This window comes from Sardina pilchardus, chromosome 13, assembly GCF_963854185.1.
Source record: "Sardina pilchardus chromosome 13, fSarPil1.1, whole genome shotgun sequence".
NCBI lineage: Eukaryota > Metazoa > Chordata > Actinopteri > Clupeiformes > Clupeidae > Sardina > Sardina pilchardus.
This window is the reverse complement of record NC_085006.1, coordinates 4,516,169-4,532,754: the sequence shown is the minus strand read 5'-3', so window position 1 is coordinate 4,532,754 and position 16,586 is coordinate 4,516,169. Positions and strand designations below refer to the sequence as shown.

Sequence of the window (16,586 nt, the reverse complement as noted above, 5' to 3'; positions counted from 1 at the left end):
ATATTACAAATATGTAAATGTATTTTGAACCTTCGACTTTAATCATCCTGGGTTATAAAATAACCATTTTGTAATTGGTAGGGACAAATTCCTCATGTGATTTCAGAGGACCAATAGGCATAGCCTACTCGCACATGGTTTTAGAATGTCAACTGTTGTGCATGCTGCCGTTTTGCATACCTTTTAGTATGTCGTCTCTTATTGCAGACCGAGTGGGCCTAGTATTTTGTATTTTCTTTACCCAAGCGTATGCGTTGCTGCCACCTCCATGTGACAGGTAAGGTCTACAGAAGTACAGCTGATTTGCGGGACTTCTAAACCTGAAGTGAAAGCTTTCACTGAAACATCCTTTTATGGGTTATCTGTAAGATACTGTAATTTGTCGAAATGTGGTTCATTTGCCGTTAATACAAAATTACTTTAAAGATTCATTTTAGTTTTTAATTAGCCTACTTAAGATATGCACTAATCAAAGCCTAATTGCTAGTCCATCTAAAAACTTTGTAATATCAGTTCGCCGTAGGAAGAATATCTGCTACCACCGAGAAAAACAAACTTTCACTTTCGATTTCTGAACGGCTGGACCGCTAGCTGGACCAACCCCCCCTCCTCTAAGTAGCGGGTCAGTTTGGGGGAGACATGGACTATAATTGCTGATTCTCTGCAGAGTAGGCGAGTGCAGACATCATGACTGTTAACTAATCCATTGTCAAGACTTGGAGGTTAATCGAGGTTCAAAGGTTCTGTGCCGTTTTATTGTCAGGTTAAACTTTGCCGTTTATTGCTGCTTGTTGGACACTAGCCCCAAAACAAAGTCCATTTTATAGTTCATAAATAAAACGTGGTCTAGGCCTGACTGGCCTGTCTACTGTATACAGATATATTCTTAACCTTAACCCTTTCGTGCCTTGTCGAAAATTCGGAAAACGTAGACCTATTCCTTGAGCATATTACATAAGCTACCATCAGTGGAACATAGCCTAGATCCAGAGGTGTGGACTCGAGTCATGTGACTTGGACTCGAGTCAGACTCGAGTCATGAATTTGATGACTTTAGACTCGACTTGACAAAATATAAAAAGACTTGCAACTCGACTTGGACTTGAACATCAATGACTCGGACTTTCACTTGGACTTGCGCCTATTGACTTGTAAAGACTTGCTACTTCCCATAAAAAAAAACAAAGATAAAAAGACAAAAGTATGTTGACACGGACTGATCTATCTCTGTGTGCGCGCCTGTGCGTGTGTGGCAGAGACCCGTATTCGGCACAAGATCCAATCAAATCACTTAGCCAGATTGTTTTGATTCGACAGCGGCCAACCACGCGGAACAAGCTATTAAGTCCATGGCCAGACAACGAACGTGAATGCGCTAGCAAAATGATACCGATTATTTCGTCTGCCTACAAAAATTACGTGGAGACCAACAAGAAACGAATCACGGTGTGTAGAACTTGTTAAATTCCTCCCAGCTTCATCCGAGCCTTCATCACATTAAATCCATTCCACTGGTTACCAGGTGGAGAATTAGCCTCGCGAGCCATCCACGTACTTCCGGCCAAGGATTGCCTCCGGGATGGTCAGGACCAGGCTAGAGGAGAATAGCCTACCTTAACGTTTTGTTTTGAGCACTGGTTGTCACTCATTGGATAGCCTACATATCAAACTCCATGTCATGTAATGGTAGAATGGGGACAACACAATGCCATGCCACGGTAACCTACCTAAATCATATCAAGATATTTTCTATGACACCAGAAAGATTTCCTTTACCTTGTTAGTTTTTTTAACATTCATTTTATTTAATGAAAACTATATCCTTGAACTATGCGTGACTATTTTGCTAAAACCGAATGAAACCTACTTCTTAAAGTGACAGGCACTCAATTAGACCTACACACCACCCCTGCAATATCATTAAAGACATTTAATCAATATGAAGTATTCAAATTACTGAATATTTTTTAGCTATAAGTAATTATGCAGATCCTAAAATGCTATAAATTGTTAACAAAATATGTAACGGTTTTGCCTATATTTTTGTAATGTAATAAACGGTCACTAGCCTACCTGTTTCACTCAATTTTTAAAAAGACTCGAAATTCAAAACGTAGGACTTGGGACTTGACTTGAGACTTGTTGGCCCTTGACTTGGACTTGACTCGGGACTTGCCTGTCTTGACTCGGGACTTGACTCGGGACTTGAGGGCAATGAATTGAGACTAACTTGTGACTTGCCAAACAATGACTTTGTCCCACCTCTGCCTAGATCAAGGGTCAGTTCTATGAAATGATGTAAAATATGGTGTGGTAGCCTACATATAGGTAATGTGGACATAGTATGATGAACAATCTTCCATCTATCAAAATATTGTCAATTTAGTTAAAAAAAATACATAAGATACATTTAGGCTGGTGATCGATGTAAAAAAAATGCAGGAATCAGGATTCCGAATGTTGACAGAATTCGCATTCTCTCTCACCAACATAAAAGTATGCATACAAATTGATAATGGAATTCAGACACAATGGTATTAGATGTATTTGGTCTACAAGAATATTTATATTGTCCATAATATAAGAATCACATAAAAAATAAGAGAAAACATTACATTAACATTAGTAGGAAATTAATAAGACCATTTTGGAATAGACATACAATTTGTTTGATTCAGATACAACTTGACATAAATCAGTATGAAAACCATCTACATACAGTAGCCTATATAAAATATTATTTATGAAAAACTAGGAATACAATCAACTTCATCAGTCAAAAATCAATGTGTGAAAATCAAAGAGAAACATCCCCACAACATAATGTTGCCCCCATGCTTCACAGTATGGTGTGTTTTGGTGTATTGTGTTTGGTTTTCGCCAAACATAGCGCTTGGAGTTCAGTGCAAAAACACATCTGGAATATTCTGCTTCCATGTGGAAAAAGGTTTTATGGCCAAATGAGACAAATATTGAGCTTTTTGGACTGAACTCCAGGCGCTAACCAAACACAGTACACCATCCAAAACACACCGTCTACTGTGAAGCATGGTGGGGGCAACATTGTTGTGGGGATGTTTCTCTTCAGCGGGGACTAGGCAATTGGTCAGGATTAGAATGGAAAATGGATGCTGCCAAGTACACCCATTCTTGAGGAAAACCTGCATCCCTCTGCTGGACAGCTGAAGATGGGCAGGTCATTCACCTTCCAACATGACAATTATCCTATCTGTGCTAAGGTGCTGACTGGGCTGGAATAACTCCAAACATTTATTTTGGAAGTGGTCCATCAAATAACGCTGTTTCCTAAGATGATGTTCATTGTTTTCTGTTGCTGGATTTGCTACAGGTCTTTGGTATTATTTGCCCTCAATGGTGCCTTTCAGGCAGCGCTACCTTCAAGGCACTACTCCCCTCAGTTTAGGGGTAGGATGAGGGTTGAGGGGGTTAAGGTTAGGAATAGGGTAAAGGTAGTGCCTTTTAGGCTGTGCTGCCTGGAAGGTGCCGTTAGGGGCAAAAAGCACCATTGAGCTCTGCTACATGCAGAGCAGGCAACAAGGCCTTAAAACAATTACTTGACATGAACTTGACACTTTGGCCCACAATCTCTGCAGCGATGGATACAATGGAGGGAAGAGAACCTCATGTAAATGATCAGCCCCAGAAACCTGGGAAACTCTTCTGGGGTCACTTCATCCCATACCCCTGCACTGTTTGCATGTGACGGCCTAGACACAAGCTCCCACCCCTTCCAGTTTGTAAAACCACATATGCCTGAGGCAATAGCATGAGTAAAACATTCCATTTCACGCAGTGTTTTAGTGGCAGTCTAAATCCGTAATTCACTCCCACCTAAATTTATTCCCAAGGGACTACACGGACTAAATGGTATCGGAACTGGTGCTTCTGTGTCAGCATAGGAAGGAAAACGGTCAGAGAAGCGTTCACGCTTCCTCCCTGACACGGGACCTACGGGAGAATGCCAACCCGAAACCCACCAAATAAAATGAATTAATAGAAATGTTGGCATCATTTACATATGAAGTATTATATAATGCATGCAAATACATAATAGTTACCAAACAGAGGATGATAGCAGGCCACTCTCCTCGTCCTCCCCCATCTTGTAAAAGACATTTCCATTTACATTGGGATTTTGCAAAACATTCAGTGTCAGAGTATGGTCAAAAATCTCCAGCACACTCAGGTGTGAGAAATAATTTCAGGTTTATTCAGGATACCGGGAGCAGGTCACTAGCAACAGTATGCCCCAGTATGTTCCAGTAACACTACTCAAAGTTCTCTAGGGCAAGGCCCCATCTTTGTTACCGTAGTTATATTGTGGTAAAACAAATCATATGAGTACAATGGTCTTTCCAAGAACTCCTCATACATGTTAAAATGCAACAATACATCGATACTTCTTGGACATAGCATGTGATCCATGCACCATACCCAAGTCATGTGGCTACCCCAAGTAAGTAAGATATGATTGGTCAATACAATACATATATCCTTCAGCATTTTCTTGTCGTACCATGTTCTCTGTCAGGATATTCCTAATATTACTGCCTCAGGCAGAATACCCTTAACTGGTGACAAAAGGGGGTCTCATGACCTTTATTAGAAAGTCGTGACATGGAGAGAGCAAATGACAGACAAATCATCAAGTTGATGCATAGAAAAGCATACACGCAATATATACCCACAATATAAACGTATTAGTAATCACTTCTATTGCATAAGATTTGTAAGTGATCCAAAATTTCTCACACTAGAGTCAATAAAATGAATAGAGCCCCAGAAACCTAGTTGAAATTGACATGCAGTTGTAACTAAGCATGCTAAGCTCGACATCCAAACAGTATTCTAACCTCTAACAAAAGCTTAGAGATAAAGCTTTACTCTCCCCAATTTACCATGTTGTGTTAAGACTTACCGTACTGACTGTACTTTATATCCACCTTACTGTTTCTTCTCTCTATCTGTGTCTGGCAGTGAAATTTACTGCACTGGAGAACTGTTGAGACAAGTGCAGACTGCTAAACTTTTTGATGATGATAAGTACTTTGTGGACATGAAGTTACTGGCATCCCCAGGTATGTTATTTTCCTTTTAGATTTTAGCCAAACTCCTATTCCTCCAGAGAATTTCCCTGTGTTGAACTCCCTTGTTTCCCCGTGTTTTTCCCTAATGTTGAACTCTTCTACCCTAGATGTAGTGCTTGAAGCTTTTCATAACTTGACATTTGGAGTTCAGAATCAGACAATCACATCTTCCATCCTGAAAGACTTCCTGACAAGGTTCTTTGATGCCCCAGGGAAGGAATTTGAGACTTGGACCCCATCTGATTGGCATGAACAGTAAGATCATGATATCTGGTCTTTGTTATTGCATAGACACATATTGCACCAGTATTCAACCAAATACAGAAAAATGAGGACTACTGTACTACTGTACACCTTAGTGTACTACTGTACACTAAGGTGTGAAGCTTGATATAAGAATACAGTGGAGTCATATAGCATGTCTTTTGTCTTGCAGACCTCAGCTACTCTCAAAGATTAAAGACCCAAAGTTGTATAACTGGGCGGTTGAGCTTCATCGCCTGTGGAAGTCCCTGGGCCGAAAGGTAGAATAGACTGTAACCTTGTTCAGCTTCTTGACCATTATGATGTGATATCACTACCCTTTTATATGGAGACACCATTATTAAGGTGCAGTGAGGTAACCCCATAGAAATTGTACTAGATACTTTCAAAATGGTGGTATCTGATCAATTTCACCCAATCTGGATTATTATCAGGACAATGATAAGTAATTCTTCATCTATTGCGCTTTTTCGATGCACTTTTTCGAGTGCAACCCAAAGCACTCACACACAGACCACACAGACACAGATTAAAACAAAAACAACTGTACAAATAATAATAGTAATTTGTATATATACACACATATAATAAGTAGGGATAATGTATTGTCTGCCTGTAATTATTGGAAAGTAAGTTAACCAAAAGCTAGAGCAAAAAGGTGACTCTTTAATTTTTATTAGAACATCTGATGGGACAAGATCTGATGTGCAGTGGGAGACTTTTCCCAAGCATGAGGCAGCAACAGAAAAGGCACAGTCTCCTTTAGATTTGAGGCGTGAATGAGGTAGATGAGCAGTTGTGGAGATGACCTAAATGACCAGGCGCAACCAGGTTGAGCGCAAATCAGAAATGTAGGCTACTATGAAAGTGCTAAACAATTTAGGGCTTTAGAAAACAAGTAACATTTAAATCAACTCTGTACTTCACTGGTAGCCAGTATAGTGTAGTGATGTGTTGACGTCTTTGTACCAGTTAAAAGCCTAGCTCCTGCATTTTGGACTAATTGTAAATGTGAGAGGGTTGAATTGGGTCAGTACAGTGTGTTGCAGTAATTCAGCCAGTAAGTATTAAAAGCATGGATTACTGTCTCTGGGTCTTTTCATGGGTTTCACACTGTCCCTTTCCACAGGTGTATTAATCAAGCACCATGCAGTCTGCATTGATAATCAAGGTGCTTGATTTCATACACCTGTGGACTTTTACACAAATATAAAGTAATGGGACATTGATGTATGTGTGAATTTTGGCCCTGAATGCTTCTTGTTCACAGCCATTTATATTTTTAATGTATGCTTAATCCATGTGATGAAATTAATTAGGTTAAATGTCAAATTAATTCAGTGTTTTAAAAAGTTAAATCAAATGGAAAAACGTACATTTCCAATTCTACAGGTTGCCTCGGAAATATTCTCTTAGTTAAAGATTCAATTAAGCAGACAAACCAAAAGCCTGCACATGCTTTTTTAAGTGTAGATTTTTAATGGCTTACAATTGCTTGGCATTGCTTACCATAGGAGATGAGATCTCAGACACTGTTTTGTGACCCTATTAATTCCTGCCTATTTCAAATGTTATGCTGTTGCATCTACTGTATTCCATGTATTTGTTAATACTGTTCATGTTTAATCTTGACATGACTTAACTTTTTAAGTCAGTTTCATTCTGTGGTCTTTGATAGATTGCCAATGATGTGAAGGACCATCCTGAGTTGTACTCACAAATCTACACCCCTAACCCAGTCATTCTACCAGGAGGGCGTTTCAGAGAACTCTACTACTGGTGAACATTATAGTTCATTGTTATAGGCTCAGAAATTAGCGTTCATGTCCATACAGGCATACTCAGACTTGAATTACCGAGACATGCCCTTTTTTCACTGACACATTAACTCATCTTACCTCAGGGACTCCTACTGGATAATCAATGGCCTCCTCCTGTCCGAGATGACTGATACTGCCCAAGGGATGATCAAGAACTTTCTGTACCTGGTCGACAGGTGAGCTCAGTCCTGCTGTTGTGTTTGCTTTTCTGTGATTTAACTAGCAGTCATGCACAAAAGAGACATTTGAAAACTACTTGTCCATAGGCAATTCTTTGTGTTGCAGTAATACTTGGACATACTGTGATGATTTGATTTTTTACCTCTAACTGTTCAGAATAGAGAAAGTAGGCTGTAGGCTTACAAAATGTAATGGTATGGGAAAATTGGAGACAATTAGACAAACCACACTGTGAAAAATAAGGGTTACCATATCATAATAATGTTTTTACCTGAGGTACGCAATCAAACTCTGAAGTCTTTAACTTTTTCATCTATTTGCAAATTCATTACAGGAATTCTTTGTTCCATTGGTATCTATCAATATCATATCAATAAGGTCTGAAATATATCAAATGAACATTTGAATGGAGGAATTTCAACAATTTCTGCTTATAAAGGATCACCAAAGTGTCAGCATCCTAACTTCACAGAATCAATGTTGGTTTGACCAACCAAAATGGAGTCATCTATTAATTTCTATTCTATTAATTGATTATCCATGTAATCTACTCATTATCCTTAATAGGATAGGAAACCTTTGAAAGAAGTAATTGCTCAGAGTCGTTACCAAGATGAGATAAGCTGTGCTATTATATATTCACGATATAGAGCGGCTTCTCTCGGGGCTTATTGCTTAAATAAATTTGAGCTGTGCAAACCTTTGCTAAAGAAAAATAAATTGTGAAGAACTGACATGGTATCAAAATCAAAAGATCCCTGTCTTACAGTACATTGTTAATTATTGTGTTAGAGCACAGGAGTGACATACTTTGTTTTAGACAATTGTTCAGCTAAGGTTTGGAGGATTCTTTTTTATGACTGTCCTTCCAAACCTTTGAAATAAGTGGGCTAAGTAATAAGTATACTGACAAAAGGTCTTAATGAAGGTTCCCTTCAGTTCAATAAAAATGTTCTATGCTAATTTGTCGGAGTAACTTGTTAGCAATCAACTTCATCAGTATATCTTCTTGTTTTTAATTATTCAACAGGTATGGTTTTGTTCCAAATGGAGGCAGGATTTACTATGAGCGTCGTAGTCAGCCTCCTTTCCTCACTGTAATGGTGCTGGATTACTTTACAGCCACAAAAGACATCAGTTTCCTGAGGTGAGACCAATATATACCTGTATACTACAGGGTCACTATCTCTTCAATTCAAGCTTTTTACCGACTAGGGTTGCACCTTGCATGTGTAAAGAGAAGGGACTCTTCCTCCATGGACCATTTTCTTTTTTCCAGGGAAGCTGTGCCTGCTTTACAGAAGGAATACAACTTTTGGATGCAGAATCGTTCCATCGTAGTTGAAGTGGATGGAAATAAACATATTCTTAATCGCTACAATGTGCAAGTTGGTCAGCCAAGGTCAGGGTCATCTATACATCTACAGTAGTAGAGATAGGGTAGACTGAGTACAGTTGAGACACTTTTTGCTCACACGCAAATCAAACAAAAATAGATACTGAAAAGAAGTGATCTTTCACATACCAGTCCACATATGCCATTTCCTTAGATTGTAGACTAAAATATTATCAAGCAATAATAGGCCTACCCAAGTACCCATAAATAGTTTATATTTTCCACAATTAGCTCATAAACATAAGGTACACGCAAGATATTTAAGGCGTCTCAACTGTACTCATGTCTCAACTGTACACGGTCTACCCTTCTTAACATACAAGGACTGTCATACAAATTTCTTTGTTTTGGAAAAACCATATCCATTTGGTCTCCCATATAGACCTGAGTCCTACACGGATGATGTGGAGCTTGCTGAACACATGTCAGAGGGTAATATGCTTGTATTCCTTCATATGGACGCAAAACACGATATACAGCTTTTGTTCCATGGGACTTTCAAGAGCCCATGCATTGTGCATTGCACAAAAGTGTATTGTCATTTCCAAATATAACGCTTAATTTAGTTGTCATTGTTGCTCTTGGCTCTCTGTGTATGGTTTGCCTAATGATTACTGAATGTCCTCATTTGGCAGTGGACAAGGAAAGGTTATTTGTAGAGCTGAAGACAGGAGCAGAGTCTGGTTGGGACTTCAGCTCACGATGGTTTGGTGGCAACAAGGACTCCAATAGTGCCACCCTGAAAGACATCGACACCTCATCCTTTGTTCCAACTGACCTCAATGCCCTCATGTGCCTCAATGAGCGCACACTAGCTCAATTCCATCGTGAACTAGGTGAGAAAATATATATTGATGCAGTCAGTGTCTGTGCAAAACTTTTGAAGCAATGGCCTTAGTATTGTGTTATTGCTGTTATTTCAGTATGAGCTTGCCTATTCAGTGGATTCATTAATGGTTATGTGTGTTTGGAAATAGAATCCTGGTGTTCCACAGAGGAATAAATGTGGGCAGTGGTAGTGTAGTGGTTAAGGAGCTGGGCTAGTGTGTAGTAGCCTGAAAGTTGTCGGTTTAATTCCTGGTTTACACCGTTGTGCCCTTGAGCAAGGCACTTAGCCCCAAGTTGCTCCAGGGACAGTGTGTAGTCCCTTGTAATATGACATATGTAAGTCACTTTGGACAAAAAAAGTGTCTGCTAAATGTAATGGAATGTATTGCAATGTAATAAAACCATCAGGGGATAAAATCAATCCACAGTAGGGTTATGTAGCCTACTGTATGTAGTGGATGTGTTTTCAACTAAGCCAAGCTTTTGGTAGATCCCTTCATACCTTTCCCACTCATGGTCATCTTTTCTCCAGAAGATGATTCTACGTGTAAAGAAACTGTTTTTTTTAAATATGGCTGTGTTGGAAAGTATTTATTGCGTGACGGTTTGTTCTTCCTCCTTCAGGAAATGATGCTGAAGCTCAGTACTATTCCAAAGCATACACTAATCGACTTAATGCAGTAAAGGCGGTGCTGTGGAATTCAGAGAAGGGTGTATGGTTTGATTACAGCTTGCAGACCAACAGCAGCAACTTTGCTTTCTACCCATCAAACTTGGCACCCCTTTGGGCACACTGCTTCAATGACAGTGATATGCCCCTCAGGGCTTTCGAATACCTAAAGGTGAGTACACTTTTGCACCAGGTCACATGGCTACTATTGTTCACAGTGGCCCAAGTGAGCGTCTAAAAGAGATGTAAGATGTTTTGTATTTCGTATATGTATGTTGGGTTTTCTGTGTAGAGTTTTGATAAAGTAGGCCCTTATATCAGATATCATGCTTTATTTCTTCATATTATTCTGTTTTACTCATGCATGCTGTTATTTTACATTACATTTCAATGTACATAATTCTAACCCCATCTCTGAAAGGTTAGAGAAGCTTAACTGTCAACCACTGCATGCGTATGATTTTAAATGTAATTTAAATGTAAAATTAAATTGATACAAATCCAATCCCACATTCAGAAATAATTTTCAGTAACGTCCTCTGGACAGGCACACAGTGAATACTTGACATTCTCCTTCAACTGAAGTGAGTTATTCATGAATAATGAACAAGTTACCACTCACTGTGTATAGGGGACTGGAGCACTGAACTACCCCCATGGTGTTCCCACCTCTCTCCACAACAGCGGAGAGCAATGGGACATGCCAAATGCCTGGTCCCCACTACAACAGATGCTCATCAAGGGTACATTATTTTTCACTTCATTTGTTCATATTACTCATGAGACCCATAGCACTAATAGCCTGGCATAAATATCTGTGCCTGGTTGCATAGAACACCTTAAGTTTTCCCCTTAAGTGTTACATTTAAGGTACGATTCCCATTTTAGTCAAGCAGAAAGAATTATCACTTTGTCATAAAAACATCACATTTGGTAGATTTAGAATCATAGGCGCCTCAGATTTGGCCCCTGATGGAATCACTAATTGCTCTCACCACACCTTACTCTAATTAATCTTACCACAGTGTAATTAGATTTGGTTATAGCTCCCAAAGTTTGCCATCTTATCACAGATCACAAAACCCACTCAAAGTCAGACAAAACATCTGCATTTCAGTCACCACAAGAATTTGACAAACGAAGTTGGAACATAACTTGTGTTCAGACAAGTTCATGTGTTCATCACAGTTGATGGCCGACTCTGAATTTAGAAATGTTCTAGATGCTCTAAATAAAGTGAAAGGGTGAGGTCAGAGGAGAATGTCCACTGTAAGCATAACAATAAAATGCAATCCAACAAAAGTTTGTTTAGTCTTTAGCACTATTTTTTTTTATATAAAAACTCTCCTAAATAAGACATGTGTTGCATTTCCTCTGCTTTTATCCAAAACATCTTTGAATTTCCATTGATTGTGTTTTTTCACCTTCTTGTCAGGTTTATCTGAAATCCCCTCAGAAGAACCTAAAGAACTGGCATTTGAGCTTGCCCAGAAGTGGATCCAAACAAACTGGGCAGCCTATTCAACTTATGAAGCCATGTTTGAGAAGGTTGTATTATAACTGTGCTATAGATGAAATTATGTATTACTATAATAACGTTATTTTCTCAATTGTTTCCCCACATCAACTTCTCATTACTTGACACTGCACAACACTGTTACTTCGTACAACATTACTGGACTCTATAAATCCGGATTTGGCCCAATCAGACTAAATTTTCAATTGGATTGAACATGCCAAAAAAGTTACAACCTGCTTTGGAATATGTAAACATGGATTAAATGCAGATCACTTTATTTAGCATTCATGTAAACAGTTGGGTTGGAATCTCTAATCAGAGTGATTCCAATCTGGCTGGTGGGGGGGAGCTCATTTAAATACATCTTATATTATGTGTATGTAATTTGATGTCCATAACAGTATGATGTCAACGCTGGAGGAAAGCCTGGTGGGGGAGGTGAATATGAAGTCCAGGTATTTACAATCAATTCACAATGACTCCTTTGATACACTTTTTTGTTTTTGGACCAAGCAAATCAATATAATATTGCAGATAAAAAGTGGCAGATCTTTAAGTACAAGTAAAATCCTGTCCCATGCTGCCTGTGACTTTACACTCAGTACTCACTCACAAACACACCTCATCCACAAGGGGGCACCAGCGGAATGCAAGTACACAGATTGAAAAAAAATAAATAAATAAATGAATCTTTCAATTCCTCCACCTGGTACACACTGTTGGTCAGCCATGAGTGTAGGTCTTATAGTCTGTCAGTTGTGCTGTCTGTTAGCTCATCCTGCTGTCCCATCAGAACAGTTCAAATGATCACTTGATCACATAATCCTTCAATTTGTCGTTCAAAAGAGGCTTGGACAGCTTCATAAAGCAAAATTAGATACCTTTCCACTGGTCCAAAATATATAACAAGTGAAACAGAGATAGACGTTGGTGGCAGTGCAGATTTCACCATGGCTGTGGTTTGACCATAGGTTACACAGCCATGGCGATAGCCACCAACATCACTATCACTTGTGCCATATTGTATGTACTTTCATACAGCAGTTCTACTACCAACTAGACTTGGCATCTCCTGATGCCAAGCAGTGCAACATCAAACAGCCAAAGCTAACATGACCATTAGTGTTGCCTATCTACTGTATACACTCGGCTATATACACTTGACAGTTATAAAAAATCACCCAAGCTAGTTTGCAAACAATAAAGCATTGCTAACGTACTGTATAGCCTACTTGAGTTTAGAAGACTTGCCAAGGTCACACAATGTTGTCACACATAACTCAAACTCCTTTTCCTGTTATGTCCTTCCATGTTACATTTTAATGTATAATAATAGAACAAAATACTTTTGATGACTCTTGCGCCACATAGCTTGCCACCATACAAGAATCCACAACCTAGGAGGCAACCTAGTCTGGAGGGGGTGGGGGGAAGCAACACTCTTGAATGTTTTGATTTTGGACTGCAATACCTTACATATAGCACCTTTAAAGCATGATTCTTTGATTTTAAATAAAGCTTTGTAATTTGAACTTGATTGATCAAGTTCATGATTAGAATCAAATTAGATCATTCAGTGTGGTTGCGTGTGTGTGTGTGTGTGTGTGTGTGTGTGTGTGTGTGTGTGTGTGTGTGTGTGTGTGTGTGTGTGTGTGTGTGTGTGTGTGTGTGTGTGTGTGTGTGTGTGTGTGTGTGTGTGTGTGTGTGTGTGTGTGCGTGCGTGCGTGCGTGCGTGTGTGCGTGTGTGTGTGCGTGTGCCTCTTGACAGCTGGGCTTTGGTTGGACCAATGGTGTTGCTCTACAGCTCTTGAATGACTATGGCGAGAGGCTAACCTCTGCAGCAGCTGATCTGAACGGCTTTAGACTGATCTGGACTCAGTCACTGTTCTTCACCATACTCCTCCTGCTCCTGCTGCTGTAGGGATGCTCATGATGCCAGAGGTGAGTAAGGAAACAATACTGTACATATATTTACATGATTTAGATCAATCTGCTTACGCCATTCAAAATCTACAAAAGAATCCAGAGGGTGCCTGACCTTTCTTAACTGAAATTCACCCAATCACATGCTAGACTTTCTCTCATACCTGTAATGGCACTTAAGTGTCACTGCTTTCTAGGGCTGTGCAATTAATCGATTTTAAATCGTAATTGCAATTATGTGTTTAAAATGTGAAATCGTAAAATTTCACTTTAACTAGGGTAAATACAGTACTTATGTTTGCAAGTGTTGAATTTTGTGGCAAAAGTTCAATAATTTTTCTTAATATTAATAATTAACATTGTTTGATAAGAGCAAGATTTGGGCTTAAATCCCAATGGGGAAATTATTTGCAAAATAATCAATAAAAAAACCAGCGTATTTGATATAATTTCTTGCCTTTTGTCATTTCACAAAATAATCGTAATCGTAATCTAAAATCGGATTTTGAGAAAAGAAAATCGAGAATTTATTTTTGGACAAAATCGAACAGCCCTACTACTTTCCAAAATATATTTGGAATCTAAACATTTTCATTATACTTTGCCACATTCATTTCCTGTTTCTCCTTTTCAGAGATGTTCACAATGTCCCATTACAAACACCATGAACACGACCAACAACCAGTTGTCTATTTTTTTGTTCCCCTTCACCTCATCATTATTAGAAACAAAATTATACTCAACATATCAATTGTTCATTCAATGCAATAAAGGAGTGATATTGTGCAATAAAGAGCCTTTATTGTAGCTATGTTGTTTTGGGACTGAGTCTATTAAAAAAAAAAAGATCTCCTTACTGAAACCCTGAAGGTCATGGGAACTACTTTGAACAATAAAAATGGTATTTGACCGTTTGTTTGACCGGCTTCAGCGCCTCCAGCCAAAAGGCTAACAGTGGACGTGCTTGGGGCAGGCTGCCAAATATCTATTTAATAAACTCCCGGTACCCTTACTTATTGATGCTTCGTTTTATGTGTAGAGGCCCTTTTCATACTGCTGCAGAAGAATGGTGCTATTTTGAGCATAAGTGGTTCAAAAATGTTCCTTTTGGACACATTTGGCAGCCTGCCCCAAGCACTTCCACTGGTGGCTTTTTGGATGCAGGCACTGAAGCCGGTCAAACCCAGTACTCCTTCAGTCAAAGTAATCCACAGTAGCTCTCGAGGGTGTGTTCATTTCGTTGTCATGGTCAAATAGACCCTGGGTTGAAATCGCTCCGGAATTACGCTTTAAGGAAAGGAAGTAAATGAAGGAATCTGTGCTGAGAGAAGATCCAGATACCCTACTATCAGACTATTCACTTTATTCTGCACGCAAATAGTGGAAGGCACCATCTTTGACCACTTTGTGTCTGAACATTCAAATTGAGCAGTACATCCATTGTGATATATTGAGATAGCGGAGTTCTATCGAGGTGACTGGCATCATATTGTTAGGATAGGTTGGAGTAATATGGTAGCACTGAACTACTGGTGGGGCTTCAGTGTCATCACCACCTGTGGCTAATTGGTAAATGATACCAGTCCTCTCAATCAGGAGAGATGAGACAATGGTTTGAGGCCTGAGGGGCAGGGCCTAGCTTTCTCCATTTTTTTGCTAGTCACATTTGTGTGGCCCGTGGCACTTTAGGACAACTTTGGATTGCGTTTTGATTTTACACCACTTGTGGAAATAAAATGTGAACTCCACCATCTAAGCAGCTTGTGCTGGTCTAGCATACCAGAGGAGCACCGGGCACCCTCAAAATAACTGTGAAATAATGCCCATTGGTATTCCCTGCTGAAAAAAACACCTGTGGGTGTGCAAGGATCATTTAGCATGGGTGTCTGGCGGAATAATGATAAAATGTACTCACCTCAAACTAGGAAAACAATTGTGTTGCTCCTGGTTCCTCGATGCACTCTGTGTAAGACAGTGCCCTACTGTACGTCTTCCTAACTAATACTTCTAGATATGCAGTTGAACAATGATTTCTTTCTCTTTTCTTTCATAATGTCCTTGATGCTTCCCTCAATCTTTGTCTATATTTTCTCTGTTTTTTCTGCTCCACTTTTCCCATCATGTTTTATTTGTATTAATGTGCCATTGGTGATACCACGGATATTGAACATTTATTCACAACTAAAAACATTTTTTTGAAAAGAAGCCAATTCAGCTTAGTAGTGACGTTCTTGAATGTTCCAGCCTGATTTTTCGGACTTCTGAACACATTTACTTCAAAATAATTTGGCTGATCTATTCACCATGTGACAATGAGAGACAATGAGATATTTTATGGATTGCTGTTTTCATAAGTATTCAAAAGAACTTTCTAAAAATATCAATGGAAAATTTTCCAAAATAATATTTCGTAAGGTGAAATTTAGGTCTTGGGTTTGGGACAGCCACCTTTCAATTGAAAGTACCATAAAATGTAGGATTTTATATACATTAAGTTTGATGATACCTCAAATATTATTTTACAATAACTTCCCACATATACAGCGCCCTCCACAATTATTGGCACCCCTGGTTAAGATGTGTTCTTTAGCTTCTAATAAATTATTTTTTTTTCCAAATAATATAGGACCACAATGAAAAAAAAGCGTAAAATCCAACCTTTAATACAAGTGCATTTATTTAGAAGGAAAAAATCCCACATTAAGAAATAATTATTCTTCATAAAATCACCTGTTCCACAATTATTGGCACCCCTAACAATTCCTAGGAAATAAATGTAATTAAAGTATTTCTGTCATTTCTGTCATTTCTACAGTAGTTTACAAAGTCAATCAGAGTATGTAGGAACATTTAATTAGTAATTCTTAACATCCTGTTT

General features: G+C 38.9%; 1 protein-coding gene across 1 annotated transcript; it reads left to right on the top strand.

Moving 5' to 3' along the window:
• Positions 1-128: 128 nt before the first annotated feature.
• treh (trehalase (brush-border membrane glycoprotein)) lies at positions 129-14,481 on the top strand. Its single transcript, XM_062552798.1, has 16 exons — positions 129-277; positions 4,999-5,099; positions 5,216-5,363; positions 5,545-5,632; positions 7,051-7,151; positions 7,276-7,368; positions 8,403-8,519; positions 8,652-8,774; positions 9,151-9,200; positions 9,404-9,604; positions 10,221-10,438; positions 10,898-11,009; positions 11,702-11,814; positions 12,187-12,240; positions 13,554-13,726; positions 14,343-14,481. Exons 1-15 carry the CDS (start codon positions 135-137, stop codon positions 13,704-13,706), a joined length of 1,815 nt encoding a protein of 604 aa, XP_062408782.1. The 5' UTR covers positions 129-134; the 3' UTR covers positions 13,707-13,726; positions 14,343-14,481.
• Positions 14,482-16,586: the final 2,105 nt, after the last annotated feature.

Excerpts from the sequence above, each read along its gene's own strand:
- treh (XM_062552798.1), top strand. The coding sequence starts at position 135 with ATGGTTTTAGAATGTCAACTGTTGTGCATGCTGCCGTTTTGCATACCT. Across the intron at positions 7,152-7,275 it reads TTCAGAGAACTCTACTACTG|GGACTCCTACTGGATAATCA; the intron begins GTGAACATTATA and ends ATCTTACCTCAG. Across the intron at positions 9,201-9,403 it reads TGCTGAACACATGTCAGAGG|TGGACAAGGAAAGGTTATTT; the intron begins GTAATATGCTTG and ends CTCATTTGGCAG.